The sequence below is a fragment of the Halichoerus grypus genome, chromosome 8 (assembly GCF_964656455.1).
Source record: "Halichoerus grypus chromosome 8, mHalGry1.hap1.1, whole genome shotgun sequence".
NCBI classification, from domain to species: domain Eukaryota; kingdom Metazoa; phylum Chordata; class Mammalia; order Carnivora; family Phocidae; genus Halichoerus; species Halichoerus grypus.
Genome location: NC_135719.1, coordinates 1705649 through 1722350, shown reverse-complemented (window position 1 = coordinate 1722350; position 16702 = coordinate 1705649). Strand labels below are relative to the sequence as shown.

The 16702-nt window shown below is 54.6% G+C and overlaps 1 protein-coding gene across 2 annotated transcripts in view; it reads right to left on the bottom strand.

Annotated features, from left to right (window-relative positions):
* The window catches only part of ARNT2 (aryl hydrocarbon receptor nuclear translocator 2), a 160677-nt gene extending 144019 nt beyond the window's left edge, over positions 1-16658 (bottom strand). For both annotated transcript variants that reach the window (XM_036079157.2, XM_078078806.1), the window contains exon 1: positions 16522-16658. In XM_036079157.2, coding sequence (XP_035935050.1) covers positions 16522-16552 — 31 coding nt within the window. In that variant the 5' untranslated portion in view covers positions 16553-16658. The remainder of the gene's footprint in view (positions 1-16521) is intronic.
* Between the last annotated feature and the right edge of the window lie 44 nt (positions 16659-16702).

The window sequence follows — 16702 nt, the reverse complement described above, 5'->3', positions numbered from 1 at the left end:
AGAAGTCAACATCCAACTAACAGAATTTCTAGAGAGAGAGGAGGGAGAGAACAAATTTATTTTTTTTAAAAAGTATTCAGCCCTGAAAGTCAGAGAGTCTAGGTTGAATACTCAGAACAGTAAATGAAACGAATCCCCACACCAAGGACCAGCCGTTCATTTTATAGATGAGAAAAAACCCCAAGAGAAAAAGCGGGGTGCCCGAGAGCGCAGAGCAGGCAGCAGCGGGACAGGAACACGGCTGTCCCCCCACTCAGCCCCGTCCGTCACCTCGTTCACCCACCGCTTTCCTGCCGGGGCCACCCAGCACAGCCGGGGTGCCAGTGGGAAGAGGGCGCGCTGGGCACGAGAGCAGCTTCGCCACTCACCAGCTGTGAATGGGGCTGCTGAGCCCCAACCACCGGGAAGAGCCAACCAGTCCATGGATCCAGGGCCAGGTGGGTGGGTCAGCAGCGCGCCCGCTACTGGTTTGGCTGCCCCTGGGCACCGCAGGGTGGTCCAGGAGCCCGGAGCCAGCAGCACCCGGGGACCGGTCGAAACGCAGGCGTCACCCCTCAGTCCCTACCTACCGACAGAGCGTCTGGGACGGGCAGAGCGGCAGCCACCCAGGCTGCCCGCGCTGGTGATGCGCACGCGAGCGAAGGCACAGCAGGACCTGTGTGACTTCGCCACCTAGTGGGGGACAGCCTAACGGACCGGCAGCGGCAAGGGAGAGTTCCCACGCCTGCACCTTTAGCCCATGACCTGGGGCAGAAGCTGCCCTCCAGCAGACCGGACGAACGCGCACGAAGGCACAGACCCTGTCGTCCTTTCTACCACTGCGCTCCCAGCACCTCAGCCCCGTGGTTGAGACCGGGCGGACAGGTGACAGCCGCTGAACGGATGAAGACAAAAAGGCACAGGTCCTAACTTCTCCTTTGTCCCGGGACTCAGCGTGAGCCCCAGTGGGGCCAGTTAAACAGGTGGAAGGAGACAGGGGCACCGAGCCACCGTCTGCAGAGGCAAGTTCCAGGCACAGAGTCTGGGCGCCCTCTCGAGTGACCAGGCCCCACCCTGGTGTGCCCGGAGCCTGGGAGGGGCTGGGAGGGACAATGTGCTGGGGTGACAGCCCCCCTCCAGGGCCCGCGCTCCCAGCAACGAGACGAGGAGGAGGGGCTTCGTGCACACGACAGCCCCCACAGCCCCAGAGTGCCAAGGGAGGGGGAGCTTCCTGTTTCATGAGAGCCCCCTTCTTCGGTAAGCACACCGGCTCATGTGCTCCCCGAGTTCTTCCTGCTTCCCCGCAGAGCCCTTGTCACACTCCACGTCACCGCGGCGCCGAGAGAAGCACTAACAGTGAGAAACGGCACTGCCCCAAACACCGTGACATACAACCCTCTAGTCCTTCCCACAAACCAATGAGGTGCCCCATTTCCCATGTCGGGAGCGGCAGCGCCATGAGCCGCGGGCCGGGTCCCCCAGGCCTGCTTCCAGCACAAGGGGGTATCTTGCTCACCCCGAACCTGGGGCACTCAGAACAGACCCCACTGCACCCAATAAAGGAGCCACCCCATTTTACAGATGGGTAAACAGAGGCCCTCGTCTGCACTGCCTCCTAGCAGACGGCGTTCACATCACCCCCCACGCACAGAGCAGATGGGTCTGAGTTCTTACACACCTGCCCAGCGAGGCGGCCACCAGTAATTACTGGGGTGGTCCCAACATTTCCGCCCTGATTAGCTCTTGGGTCTCTGTCGAGAGAGGAGGAGGTGGGGAGGGGCACTTGGAAGAAGGGAGGAGGGGAGTAGGAGGAAGAAGAGGGAGAAGGATGAGGGAGGGATTCTCAGACTTTGGAAAGTTTCTGCAGGCAAATTCCACCCAAAATTATTCCGGTTTTTAAGTCACTAGGTCTTTCTTTACAAAGTCACAGTAAAATACCAACTTGTTTTTAAGTGGAACATAGAAAGCGCAAATTAACTTCCTTAACGTAAATGAAAATACACATGGAAGCCTGGATATGCCCCAGCAACAGAGAACAGGACAAATCACATGCTAATTACTGCCTGAAAGAAGATCTGGTTGTTAATTGCGTGTGTTTCAGGCATTCCACATGAGCAACCTACCTGAAAAGCTTTTCAATTTGTGTGTCGGGAAAGTTGGTAATTAAACACTTCAAATCCCTATTGACTTTATCAGAGATATGATAATCCTTACATAGTTAGATTATAATTATTTTTATTTGTCAAATGGAGTTGGTATTTAGTTTAGGAAAGTATTAGCCTTCCAGTCTTTTTTAAAACTCCCCTGGGACCTCTCCTCCCCGAGGAGTGCCTGGAGCCGCCCAGGAATGGTGTGCAGAACCCAAAGATGAGGCTTAGCAAGCGTGCTAGGAGGGGCGTCTGAAACCGCTCATCCCCTCCTCAGCCTTGTCTGCCCGGGACCCTGATTCATCCACTCAGAGACCCCTTTTTGAGTGACAACTGCTAAAAGCAGTCTTGGGACACAATGTCATTTTGGTGGCGTTTTGATAAAAAATTTAAAAAGCACACCCCCCACGTAACCCTGAGGCAAAATCACACAAAACCAAATGAAGAGACACTTTAGAAAATGACTGACCTGTGCTTGGCCACAATGTGAAGGCCACCAAAGAAACACAAAAAACAGAACAAGACCAAAAAAAGCCTCCGAGCAATTATTCCAGAATTGAGGGGGAGTAAAAGGGCATCACATCGATGGACCGAGGGTATGAGGGCAAGTGAAATAAGTCCGACAGAGACAGACAAACGCCGTACGATCTCACTCGTGTGGAATATAAGAAATAAGACAAATGAATAAACAACAACAACAACAAAAACCAGACTCTTAAATACAGAGAACAAACTGGTGGTTGGGGGCAGGGGATGATATGAACCAAAGGGGATGAAGAGGTACAAACGTCCAGTTATAAAATAAGTAAGTCACAGAGATGCGAAGTACAGCACAGGGAATATGGTCAATAATACCGTAATGACGTGCGGTGACCCCTCTTACAGAGATGAATGCGAGTCATGTGCAGACCTGTTGAAGGCTAGAGTGTGCCCCAGCACTAATTTAACGTTGTGTGTTAATTATACTTCAGTCAAAACACGATACTAAAAAGAGAGACACCACAACTGAATACAATTTGTAATCCTGGATTAAACCTAGGGCCAGGAAAACAATGTTTCTGACTCTGAAGAACACTCCGTTGAAAATATGAGTAAGGTCTGTGGTCCCAACTGTCATATTAATGCTAATTTCCTGATTTGGGTCACAAACTGTTGTTATGTGAGAGAATGTCCTTATTCCTAGTGATGGGGGATCGCCGAGCGCCACGGTCAAGAAAGAATTCTTGAGACGGCTTCGGTGCAAAAAGGGTGCTTCTATTAAAGCACGGGGACAGGACCCAGGGGCAGGGCGAGCTGCCCTGGGATTGTGAGGCGTGACTCATGCTATACTTTCAGGTTTGTGGAGGGAGGGGGCAGGAAGAGATAATGTAAGTTTCTAAGGAATTTCTGTATGCTGAAAGCAGGGTCTAGGGACCTTGGAGGTCTGGCTATTGTCAAGATAAGGTTGCTTTTGGTCTCTCCAAGAACATGAAGGCAGCTGTGCATTCCCTGAGGAATGTCACGCTCTGCAGGTCTCAGGTGATGACGTAACTCTTCACTGGTTTGTCATCTGGGAGACAGAGGGACCGATTTGGTCATTCACTCAGTAAATATGTATTAAGCACCAATTATGTGCATGCCTCGTGCAAGGTACTGGGGACACTGCGGTTTAAAAAAACAAAAAAGTCCCAACTGGAAAGGAAATTAAAACTCAGAGGTTTCTGGCAAATCCCCGCGTCACCTGGGTGTCTTGAGCTCAGCATGTCCCAGAGCAAACGTGCCCCCCCCCGCCACCTCCACCAAACCCCCCCCCCCAAATTCCCAGACCTCATCCGTGTCCGCTGCCTGGGGACATGGCGCCCTAACCCACGCAGGGCCCGATGCAGGAACCCGGACGCTCCTGCCCCCGCATCAGCTACGTCCAGCCCATCACCTGGCCCAGCTGGTTTCACCGCTTACACACCCCCGTCTCTCCCCATGTCCACGGCCCCCACCTCGACTGCCCACTCGGCCCTGCAGCAGGTGTCCTTCACCGGGCCGGCAGACCCCGGAGCCGGAGAGATCTTTCCAGAACCTTCCTCCGGTCACATCACACCCTGCTCACAACACTTCGGAAGCTGCCTATTGCAGCTGGAAACAAAGACTCCTTTCTTTCCTATTACTTATTTTACCGACAGCCTCATGCATGTGATTATTTCATAAAGGGCTGACTCTCCAACCACACAGTGAGCTCCGTGAAAGCGGAAACCGCGCCTGGCTTTGCACACCACTGTGAGCACACGGTTGGCATTCAAATTAATATTTGTTTAATTAGGTGGATAAGCAATTAAAATAATTAGGGTCTGCCTCTGGCCAGCGAATGGAGATTCACTGCGGCCGAGGACCTGGGCTGGCAGAGTCTCGGGGACACCCGGACAGATATGCCGGGCAGGCAGCTGGAGGCTGATGTTAGGGAAAGGCCCAGGCTCCTGTCCTATACGGAGCTGCATGCCCCAAGCCCACCCCTTCAGCATCCTCCCTCCGCCCATCAGAGGAGCCGGCAGGGGTCCACGTGCCCTCTGCCCCCCAGCGTGCTGTCGGTCACTTGCCTAAGACTGTCCCAACTCTGCCTGTTGTAGGGGCCGTTCTAGAGGCCGCTGGGCAACATGCAGCCAACCTGTTTTCTCAGATCCTTCTATCCCCCCAGCACGGAGCACAGCACCCTTTGTGCGGGGAGGCGGGGGTGCTCGGGGAAGGCTGCCTGAGCCGAACTGGAAGTTTTCTGGTGTGAAATGCTTTCAAAAGGAGAGAACACAGCTGTGATCCTTGATCACATTCATTCATTTTATTCTTTGGGGGACTTGGAATCCATCAAGCATATCAAATTACGGCAAATGATTCCAGACTACGCCTCATTTCAAACTGCTGATGGGATAAAAACATCAATGCTGTTCTAAAAATAATAAAAAAAAAATTCTTGCAGTTCCGTTATTTCACATTTAAATTAACTTCCTTCATGGGTATCATGATGATCCGAGGGGGATCATCTTGTTCTTACAGCCACCGGGTTTTCTTACACTGGGTGGTGGTCGTGAGGGCCGGACCCTTACCTCTCTGCCCACATGCCCCACGGACCTTCTGGGCTCCGTCCAGTTGCCACGGCCCAGAAGTGACAAACAGCCCCGTCCCCACGGGCCCGGGCTTCTCGACCTGGGCACTAGTGGTATCTGGGGCTGGAGAAGTCTTTGTTGAGGGGGGGTGATGCCCCATGACTGCAGGAGGTTCGGCAGCATCCCGGCCCCCACCTCCCCGATGCCACCCCCACCCCGCCGGCCCACCCACCCCAGGGTTGTGACAACCAGGAAGCCCTGCAGACATCGCCAATGACCCCCCCCCCCGCAGCTACACGCCGTGTGGACACACCTCTGTCCCCCCAGTGCCAGACTTCCCGGGGGGGGGCTCTGCCACACAGCTCCGTCACAGGCCCCTCCAAGATAAGAAAAAGAATATCATGTGCATATAGCCATGAATTTAAAACAATGGGGGCATAAATTAACTTCAGGCCTTGTGGTGCCTCGAAGTCTGGAGCTCGGCTCATTAGCTGATGTTGTAAAGGGCAGCCACGCCGCTCTCCTGGCCTCCCTTCAGTCACTTACCAACTTCAGTGGCTTTTTCCTTAACTGGTGTGAGGCCAGTTTGGTGGGACCAGCAAAAAACGGGCAGGAAGAGGCCCCACGCAACAGGCTACGGGCCTCTGGTGGCCAGAGAGGGTCACTGCAGGGCCCCAGGGGGTGTCTGGTGCACAGAGGACCCTACTCTCCGGCTCCTCACTCGGCAGCAAGGCCTTGGCCCATCTGCTCTCGGGAGGCCCGGGATCCACCCGCGGAGCTGGGTTTCCGCACAACTCCCCTGGTGCTCTCCTGGGGGTGCTCCCCGGCTGTCCTACACCAAGCCTTTCTTGCGTCACCTGGGACCGGGTAGGGAGGTGCCCAGTGCAGGAGTCACCAAATCAAACACACGCTTCGCTTACCCTCAGTCACTAACACCTCCTGACCCTGCCTTTGAAGCGGGCATAACAGCCACCAACTAAGCCACGGACGCAGGCAAAGGGACAACAGCCCCCCATCTTTCCCCAAGCTCGCTCAGCCCCGGGCACCGGGCAGCCGGGTGGTCTGGTTGGAAAGGTGTCCTTCAGTCCAGGGGAATGTGTGGATAGGTAGCCGCGATCGAAGGCTTCTAGGACAGTCACCGGTCCCTTCCACGTGGAGAAGGCCACATGGGAGAGGTGACGTGGCAAGGGGCCCACGTCCTGCTCCGCCACTTACACAGCGGGGACCCCAGGCAGGTGTCAGGCCCAGGCCGAGCCCCTGGTTTTACCTCTGGGAAACCAGTAGGAAATAAAAACATATAAGCCCATTTGACTGCTCAATTCTCCTTGCAGGAAGTGAACGTACGGGAAACAAGGAATCATGTCATGACACGTTTGTCTACGGGGACGGCCACGACCCTGTTGTGTGGAATCCTGACAAATGGAAAAGTGCACCAAGCTCGCCTCAACCAAAGAGACTGAGTGAGCAGACGAGGGCAGGGCGCTAAAACCCAAGACTCGGCATCCCTGCCGCGAACGACAGGAGGACAGAGAACACAACAACGTCCACAACGTCCATACGCGCGTCTAGTATTTCGGGGGAACGTGTGACGTCTGTCGTAACACATACAAAAACGTTCACAGTGGGCGATGGAACTGCCTTCCTGCTTTTGTACATTTTCCGACTTTTTTTTTTGTTTACAATCAACATGTATCTTCATTGTTCCACTCGGGGGAGGGGAAGGTAATGAGGACGGCAGCCGGGGACCCGTCAGCAGGGGTAGGGGACCCCCGGGCTCTGCCTGGCCACTCTCCCAGCACAACCATGCCCCCTGCTTCTGTACCGAGTACGAAAGTGGGAGCCACCTGCTCGTGCACATTTTTGCTTGTTTGTGGATTTGCCTGGAAAATGGTCGACCTGGCGCAGGCTGGAAAGCACGAGGCTCCTTATCTGCAAAGGGCCCGGCCTCCAGCTGCTACAACTGCCGGCAGCATCCGCTCAGAGGGCGGTGGGTGCGTCCTTTGAACAGAAACGACGCTGCCACCCCCCTCCGGGCACTGAATCTAAAGCCAGTCCGGAGTCGACCTTATCTGCAGCTGCCGGTAACCAGCCAGCCACATCCACGGTTCCGCACACAGAACAGAAGGCAGGGAGCGGAGGACCCCTTCTGGGAGGACCCCAGAGGGACTCTAATAAGGGACCTGGTGGGGCCGGGCCTTCCACTACTACCGGCAGGTCACCAGGTTACGGCCCGTCTGACCTCCCCTCCTTCTGGGGAGGAGGATAAGATTTGTGCATCTCCAAGGTTCCTTTATAACGAGATAAAGTCTGGAGGAACTGGTTTGGGTAGGGACTACCCTGATAGGATTTACAGATCAAAATCAGTTCCCACAAATAAAGACCAGAATCTAAATTAGACAGCTCTAGCCTACTGTTTCAGAGGCCTGCAAATACACTGTCCATGGCCTTGCTTTCTTAAGACAAGCATGTATAGGCAGCCGCATACAAAGCTATAACACAACTCCCTGGCATCCACGCACCCACGCATCCATACACCCACGCATCCACGCATCCATACACCCATGCATCCATACACCCACGCATCCATGCATCCATGCATCTATACACCCACGCACCCACACACCCACGCATCCATACACCCACGCATCCATACAACCACACATCCACGCATCCATACACCCACGCATCCACGCATCCACGCACCCACGCATCCACACACCCACGCATCCACGCACCCACGCATCCATGCACCCACGCATCCATACACCCACGCATCCATACAACCACACATCCACGCATCCATACACCCACGCACCCACGCATCCACACACCCACGCATCCACGCACCCACACACCCACGCACCCACGCACCCACGCATCCATACACCCACGCATCCACGCATCTATACACCCACGCATCCACACACCCACGCATCCACACACCCACGCATCCACGCATCTATACACCCACGCATCCACACACCCACGCATCCACACACCCACGCATCCATACATCCATGCATCCATGCATCCATACACCCAGGCACCGCGCATCCATGCGCCCACGCACCCAGGTGCCCAGGCACCCAGGCACCCAGGCGCCCATACACCTATACACCCATGCGCCCAGGCATCCACGCATCCACCTTACCAGATGCCCACTGCACAGGACGCAATATGACAGGCGCTGGGGCTGCACCATGAGGAAGGCATTCCCTGCCCTCGTAGGGCCTCCAGGCCAGCAAGCGACCCAGGCACCAACCAATGACTACACTATTTACCATTTCATTCCCGGTGAGGGGAAGCACTCCAAATGCGAAGTAGACCCACAGGGCCCTGGCAGAGCGCAGCGCAGGCACGCTTTACCTGGATCGAGGCATCAGGAGAGGTCCCCCCATCCCCGCACCCCCCCAGCTGAGTAAGAAGCCAAGCTGGGACCAGGAGAAACAGGCGCTGGACAGGGAAACACTTCGGTGTGGGCAGTGGGTGGGCATGGGGCAGGAGAGACAGGTGAACTCGGGGTCAGCAAAAGCCCTCCAATGCAGGGGCTGGGCCAGAAGCGGGAGACAGTTGGTATTCACCCCACAGGAAGTTCTGTGTGGTGTCTGCGTCCACCAGCCTGCCCCGCGCACTGACCGCTCCCGCCAGCCTCTGTCTGAAAGCCCCACCCGTCCCCACACAGCTGTCTGTCGCCGGACCACGCCAGCGCACGCTCCTGCCATTACAGACCCGCACAAACATGACCTGAGCACGGGAGGAAGAGATGCAGAAAGGATGTCCCTAGGCAGGTGAGACCCACAATAAAGCGGTAAGTAGGGGCGCTGCCTGGGGACTGAGGTGCTTTAGCCCGCCTGTTGTGCCCTCTGGGATCTCATCCTCCCCAAGGAAAACGCTCAGAGGAGCTGGAGAAAGGCTAGCTGACGTCCCTCCCCATGTACTCACTTCTGCAGCCCAGGTCCCTGGGGCCAGGTGGCCACTAGCTCCCCGACAGTGCCAGCCCCGTGCCCCGGGGGCACGCCAACCCAAGTGTCCAATGCTGAAGCCTCAAGCACGCCTCCGGCCCCATGCGCCTCCCACCTTCCTGTCACCTCCCACCACCCAGGCGTCAGCTCGGACGGCGGGGGGCCTCCTCCACTCCTCCTCCCTCTCACCCTCTCCCACCCCTCGCCACATAGTCCTGACAGTTCGGCCCAAAAAGAGAGAACTGCTGCAGGTGGCCACGCAGGAGGAGCCCGGCCCCACTGCACGACGGACAAGGACGTGCCCGGTGCCCCTGGCGCTGTTCGGCGTGGAGTCCTGGCCCCAAAGTCTATCTCACCTCCTCCTACTTCTCTCCATCTCTGCCGGCCGGGCCCACGTCAGCAACCTCCAGCTGGAGTCTTGCCTCTCCTCCTGCCTTCCAATCTGCTCTCCACACAGCAGCTGGGAACAGCACGGTGAAGTGCAGGGCGGAGCACGTCTCTCCCTGGCTCAAGACCCCGCGGCGGCCTTCTACTGCGCCGAGAATAAAGTCTGAAGCCCTAACTCAAGCTCCACAGCCTTCCGTGAGCCGGCCTCCACCCACGCCTCCAGCACCCCACACCACTTCACCCTCGCTCACGGGCCTCAGGCCACTCCGGCCTGTTCTGGTTCCTCAAAGCAGACCAGCCCTTCCGACCTCAGGGCCTTTGCAGAGGCTCTTCCCTTTGTCCAGAATGCACCTCCTTGCCCATGTTTGTCTTCATTCCTCAGATCTCAACTTACAGGTTGCCTCCTCAAGGCAAGAATATAGAAGACAGTCTCTTCAACAAATGGCGTTGGGAGAACTGGACAGCCACGTGCGGAAGAATGAAACGGGACCACTCTTACACTGTGCACAAAACTAAACTCAAAAGGGATGAAAGACCTCAATGTGAGACCTGAAGCCATAAAACTCCTAAAAGGAAAAGTAGGCAGTCATCTTGGACATTGGCCATTGCAACATTTTTCTAGCTACATCTCCTCAGGCAGGGGAAACAAAAGCAAAAATGAAATAGTGGGACTTCATCAAGATAAAATGATTCTGCACAGAGAAGGAAACAGTCAACAAAACAAAAAGGCAACCTACTGAATGGGAGAAGATATCTGCAAATGACATATCTGATAAGGCATTAATATCTAAAATATTAGATATTAATGGGGTGCCTGGGTGGCTCAGTCGTTAAGCGTCTGCCTTTGGCTCAGGTCATGATCCCAGGGTCCTGGGATCGAGCCCCGCATCGGGCTCCCTGCTCAGCAGGAAGCCTGCTTCTCCCTCTCCCCCTCCCCCTGCTTGTGTTCCCTCTCTCGCTGGTCTCTCTCTGTCAAATAAATAAATAAAATCTTTAAAAAAAATAAAAAAAATAAAAATAAAATATATAGAGAACATACACAACTCAACACCAAAAAACAAATAATCTGATTAAAAAACGGGCAGAGGACCTGAATAGACACCTCTCCAAAGAAGACATCCAGATGGCCAACTGACACCTGAAAAGATGCTCAACATCACTAATCTTTAGGGAAATACAAATCAAAACCACAGTGAGATACCACCTCACACCGGTCAGAATGGCTAAAATCAACACCACCAGAAACAACAGGTGTTGGGAGGATGTGGACAAAGAGGAGCCCTCATGCACTGTTGGTGGGAATGCAAGCTGGTGCGGCCACTCTGGAAAACAGTATGGAGGTTCCTCAAAAAAGTTAAATATAGAGCTACCCTATGATCCAGTAATTCCACTGCTGGGTATTTACCCAAAGAAAACAAAAATGAATTCAAAAGAATACATGTAACCCTGTGTTTACTGCAGCATGATTTGTAATAGCCAAGACATGGAAGCAACCCAAGTGTCACCAATAGATGAATGGATAAAGACGTGGTATATACATACATATACAATGGAATATGACTCAGCCATCAAAAAGAATGAAATCTTGCCATTTGCAAGGACATGGATGGGGCTAGAGAGTATTATGCTAAGTGAACTAAGTCAGACAGAGAAAGACAAATACCATATGATTTCACTTATAGGTGGAAGCTAAAAAACAAAACAATAAACAAACAAAAACTCATAAACACAGAGAACAAACTGATGGTTGCCAGAGGGGAGGGGAACTGGGGGATGGGCAAAATGAGTGAAGGGGAGTGGGAGGTCCAGGATTCCAGGTATGGGATGAGTAAGTCACGGGAATAAAAGGTACAGCACTGAGAATATAGTCAACGGGATCCTAACAGCGCTGTGTGGGGAGAGGTGATAGCTACACTTGGGATGAGCCCCGCACAATGTATCGTGTCGTGGAATCACGATGTTATAGGCCTAAAACTAATGTAACGTTGTGTGTCAACTACACTCAACAACAAAAAAAGAAGATGAAATAAAATTTACAGAGTTAATCTTAACCTGAAGTATAATCTCGTAAAGCATTTCATTACATCTTACATGTCTATTCTGTTTCGTTCACATCTATCCTATTTTACAAATGTATGCACATCCACGTTAGAATGCATCCTGTCTCTGCAGCAGCGAGTGCAGTACCTCGACCATAAAGGGCTGCCTTACAGAACCCCTGCTACATTAACGATCAGGATATCTATCACCTCGGCCAGGACCCACGGGTCCCCAGGTCCACCTTGTCTCACCTATGTCTCGGAATATGGAGCAGGAATGACTTCTGTGTTAAGTAAACATCTGCAACTGCTCGTGCAAGAAAAGCAGCAAATATCAGGACACCTCGATGAATAAGCCCCTCTTAAAAACCATGACTGCCTAGGGACCCTAGGATAAAATGTCCTTTAACTTTTTTGTAGGAACTATCATATCAGTGTGCTTTGATTCTAAATCAGGTGATTGATACCAAGTTCGCTCTCTATGGAGCGATCTATAAAAGAAAGCAATAAAATCAAATGCTAATAAAGAATTTTAAAAAAGGTTTCCCCTCCAAGAGGCAAACCTCAAACCTCCTTCATTTCTTCACCATTAACAATTTTGTAACTAACCTATTTGTGGGATTCCTTGTGGCTGCGTGTGTCCGTGGGCTGCAAGCAGCTCAGCGGCCGCGGCTGTCCTGGTTCCTCACTGCTGATCACCCAGAGCCTAGCTCTCAGTACTGGGCACATAATAGTTGCTCAGTAAATACTGGCTGAGGTATAATAAACCTCATTTTCAGACATCATTCCTCTCATTTGGCAGAAGCCAAAAGGCTACCAATTCATCACTGGGCTCGTGGCACATGTCTACAAGGTAAACTTTACAAAGATTTTTTACTGAAAAGCACACCAACACTATATGTTAATTAACTGAATTTAAATAAATTTTTTAAAAAAGAAGACCATAGGTTTTACATGTGGATGGTCCAGCAGCAAAATGGACTTTTTTCTTAATGCACAGTACTTGACTGATTCTAAATGCACATTTTTAAAACATCCCTGAAATGGAGGCACATTGTATAATAAACAGTATGTCAGAGCTGAAGTGCCAGAGTTTTTCCTCAGGAGTAGATACAACAGCTATGTGTCTTGTAACTGATGGGCTGTGGGTTCCATGAAATGCAGTATGTAAAGAAATCGGGCTTCCGCAGTCCGCTCGGTTGGGCGCTCCACCGCCCTGGGGGGGCAGTGCCCCTGGCCCGACAAGCATCACGGGCATCTCCCCGAGGCTCTGAGTCTACTGCATTCTTGGGCGTCCATCTGGGTGTCCAGATCCCCCGGAGAACTGACAGGACAGCCACTGGAGGGCTCCCCGTGCCTTCACAAGTCTGCCCACATAACCCCAGCCCGGAAGGACCCTACATTCTCCATAGCACAAAATCTCTCTCTTCTAAACGCCCGGTTTCAGAAGCTAGCTCCCCACAAGGCTTTCTCTGCGTTCCCAGCGTGATGCATGCACACCTGTCCAGCGTGCATTTCGTGCTACCGTTTGTCATGAAGTTAGCCTCCTTACGCCTCCCCTGTTAGCCTCGGAACTCCCTGAGGTCCAAGAGCATCCTTCCTGACCTTCACACTATCCTGAACCCTGAGCAGTGCTTGGTACGTCAAAAGTGTTCAATGTGTCTGTTGGACTGACCCAAATGTCCCTCTGTCTACAGCTGTTTGCCCAGAGGACCTTCCCGTACCATACAATCAATTCCAAACTAAAATGCCAAAGACCAGAAACATGGAGGGAAAAGAAGTCCAGTAATTGATTTCAGGAAAAAAGTGGACATTCTAAGTCTCTGAAAACATACCTTTAAATTCCTTTACCATGTGCAAGCAAGCCTTATTAATTCCTCCGCAAACGCTCCTTGCAGGGAATGTCCTGATGACGCCTAATTCCTGATGATCTCTGGCCTGACTGTACCTGAGACCTTCCTGCTTCTGCTACAAAAGATTAAGGTGGCGTGAAGGCATTGGAAGGGCAACCCCTTTGTACCCTGTACCATTTCAGTTACAGATAACCTTCCATGGGCAAAATGAATCCAAACCTTCCCTATCACATATAAACCAGAAATACTTAAATATCACCCAAAAAGGAACTGAAACAATGCACACAGGCAACAGAAGATTCTAGGACTCCATCCCCTGGTCTAGAGGACAGAGGTCGTCCCCGGCCAGAGAGAACGGGAAAAATCAGCAACCCGTGTAGGGCCTGGCAGTAGGGAGGTGTCAGGCACCACTGGAGACCCAGACCGTGAGGGCAGACGCCAGGAGAACTGGGGGAGCCCAGCCTTTCTCTGCTCAGAGAGCACGCCTCCCCCGGAGTAGTTTCTAGAATCCGGACCTGAAACCCAAACAGGAGATCTGGAAAGGGCACATCAGAGGTTTAAACGGGGCTCCTATCGCCTGAACACCCGGAGAATGTGAAGACTCCAGCTCCATCCAGCATCTTGGACCCCAGAGTGCCCTCACCGTGCCTCGCAGAGACGACTAACGGCGGAGGGGTCTGCGGCGGGCAGCCGGGACCTGGGAAAACGGAACCAGTGGGCACGGGCGCAGAGGTGACAGGCTGTGGCCTTTGGACCCTGGGCACGAAGCAGCAGCACAAATCCATCTCAGTGCCTCCTGGTGCCTTTGGCTGTGTTTACCAAGCTCTTACTCTTTGCAAAGCAACGACGTCTGGGGAGGGGGTAAGGCAGGGGCAGGGGGAGGTGTTCAGAGAAGCGTATGGGGCTCCCGCCCCCGAGCGGTGGGCTCCGGGCAACAGGCTTGGGTGCGTGGCCTCAACTGCCAGTCACATCTTCAGTCTCTCTCTCGGGCTCACACCTTTGCTGTAGCCCTTCAAACCACACCCCTTCTCCCAAAGAAGGTAGATATTCCCACGGGACAAGAACAGCATGCCCCACAGATCTGAGTGTGATCACGGGGGACCGGCCAGGAGGAAAGACTTTGCACTTGAGAAGACCTCTCTGTGCTCAGGATCTCTGGCGTCTCTGCCGTCGGAGAGAAGACGCAGACAGCACCGTCTGTCAAGCGGGCCGGGCGCTTCCAAATAATAGCACAACCCTCACCTGCACCATGTGAGTCTCCCACCGGCCAAGGCGCGGGCACGCGGGCGCTCCGCACCGCCAAGCCCGGCAGCCGTCCTGGATGCTGCAGGCAGCTGGTGGAACAATGCAGCGGACAAACCCGTTTTCAACGGTGATACAAGGGAATATGCGTGTGTATACACTATGTAAATACCCTCTCTGATTTTATTCCTCTTTCCAATATAAACCTCTATTGGACTAAACAATCCTCGTTTAATCACCTTTGCTTTTTTTTTAATGTCATAACATTTAAGTCCATCAATTTGCTATTGATTTTTCAGCAGCTGACCAGGTTGAAACTGCAGACGCCAGGAGCCATCCAACTGGAGCCGCTGTGTCCACACGTGCCACGTTCCCGCTCGGTGTTCTGGACCACCAACTCCTGATCTGATCGCCAAGCCTCCTTGTGCCTCTTATGGAACCTCCTTCCCTGGAACGCCTCAGACTCCCCACCTCTGTGTCTCCATGGCCTCCCGCTTTACCCTCACCCCACATCTGAGCTGTGCCAACTCCAAGGCCCCCACCTGCCCAATGGTGCAGTTCCTCTCTGTTCTGAGCCAGATCTGAGACATCTCATCACCCTCCCCCCACCACGGGCCTCATTTCAACCAGCCTCCCTGCCTCCAGGCTTGCTCCTTCCTATGTTATCTGGACGTGGCTGACAAATCCACCTTCCTGAAGCATCGTAATCATGTGACTTCGTCGTTCGATACCACTGAGGACTCCTTAATGTGGGAGGGAGAGTCCAGACTCCTTAGAGTGTCCTTCAAAGCCAAACAAGTCGCTGAAATCCCCCTGCTCCCTCCTATAACCCAATGCCCCCATACTCACTGAAACCGACCCAGTGTAAGTCCGCCACTCAAGCTGTCCCCTCCACCTGCAAGTACCCTCCGCCCCTGGCTCTGCGCATGCAAACCCTCCAGCCCCACCAAGGTGGGCTGGGTAATGTCTGATCTCCAAAAGCTTTCCCTGGCCACTTTCGATGGAAGGGATCCTTCACTCCTAACTCCGATGACACATTTTTTTTTCTTTACTGGGCACCCCACCCCTCCCCCATCTCTAACACACGGACCTTTCCCTCCTGGGAATTCCCTGCGGATTGGCCTCCGTCTGACTGCAGCTTGCACCCTCCTCGGGAACCTAGCCCCAAGGCGGGCCGGCGGCACTCAGGGCCCAGCACCCAGGACTTGACAGCAGGCAGCCTGAGTGTCCCCCCTTCCCATTCCTGGGCACCCCTCAGGGAGTCCTCCTCACCAGGCAGGGCACTCCCCCCACCTACAACAGAATTTCCCTGCTCCCGTCCCCAAACAGGTACACAGGCCCACTTGTAACCCAGCCACGCGTTCCAAATCGGCCTGGGCGCGCACGGTTGTCGCGGACCGCACCCTGCGGTCAGGTCCGGCCGGAGGCGGGGGCGCGAGCCGGGCAGCGCGGGGTGCTCCGGGCCGCCGGCCGCTGCGGGCTCAGTGCCCGCGCCCACTCGAGCTCAGGGCACAGGGCGGCGGCGCGGGGACAGGGGGCGCGCCGCGCGGGGGAGGCCGCGAGTTCCACCCCGGCCACCCTGTTGAATCCCGGCTCCAAACTTTTCCGGCGCCCGCGCCGCGCCCTCCCGCCGCCCCGACCGCTGCCGGCGATGCCGCGGGGGCCGCGACCCGAAGGGGAAGCCGCGCGGGACGGGAGGCCGACGGCGGGTGTTCTCGGAAGCTCAGGGGTCGGGGCCCGCCCTCCGATGCGGGGCCGGGCCGGGGGAGCGCGGGAGAGGGGCCGCCGCGGTGCGGGTGCTGAGGCTGCGGCCGGGGCTGCGGGCGGGCGCGGCCGCTACTCACCCGGAGGGTTCACCGCCGCCGGGGTTGCCATGTTGCCGGGAGGCCGGGAGGCCGGGCGGGGCGGAGGGCGGCGCGGAGCCGGGCCCCGGAGGGCGGGCGGGCCCAGGCGCCGCCGCCGCCGCCGCCACACAAAGGCCGGCGCGGGCGGGCGCTGCCTCCGCTCCCCCCGCCGCCTCCGCCC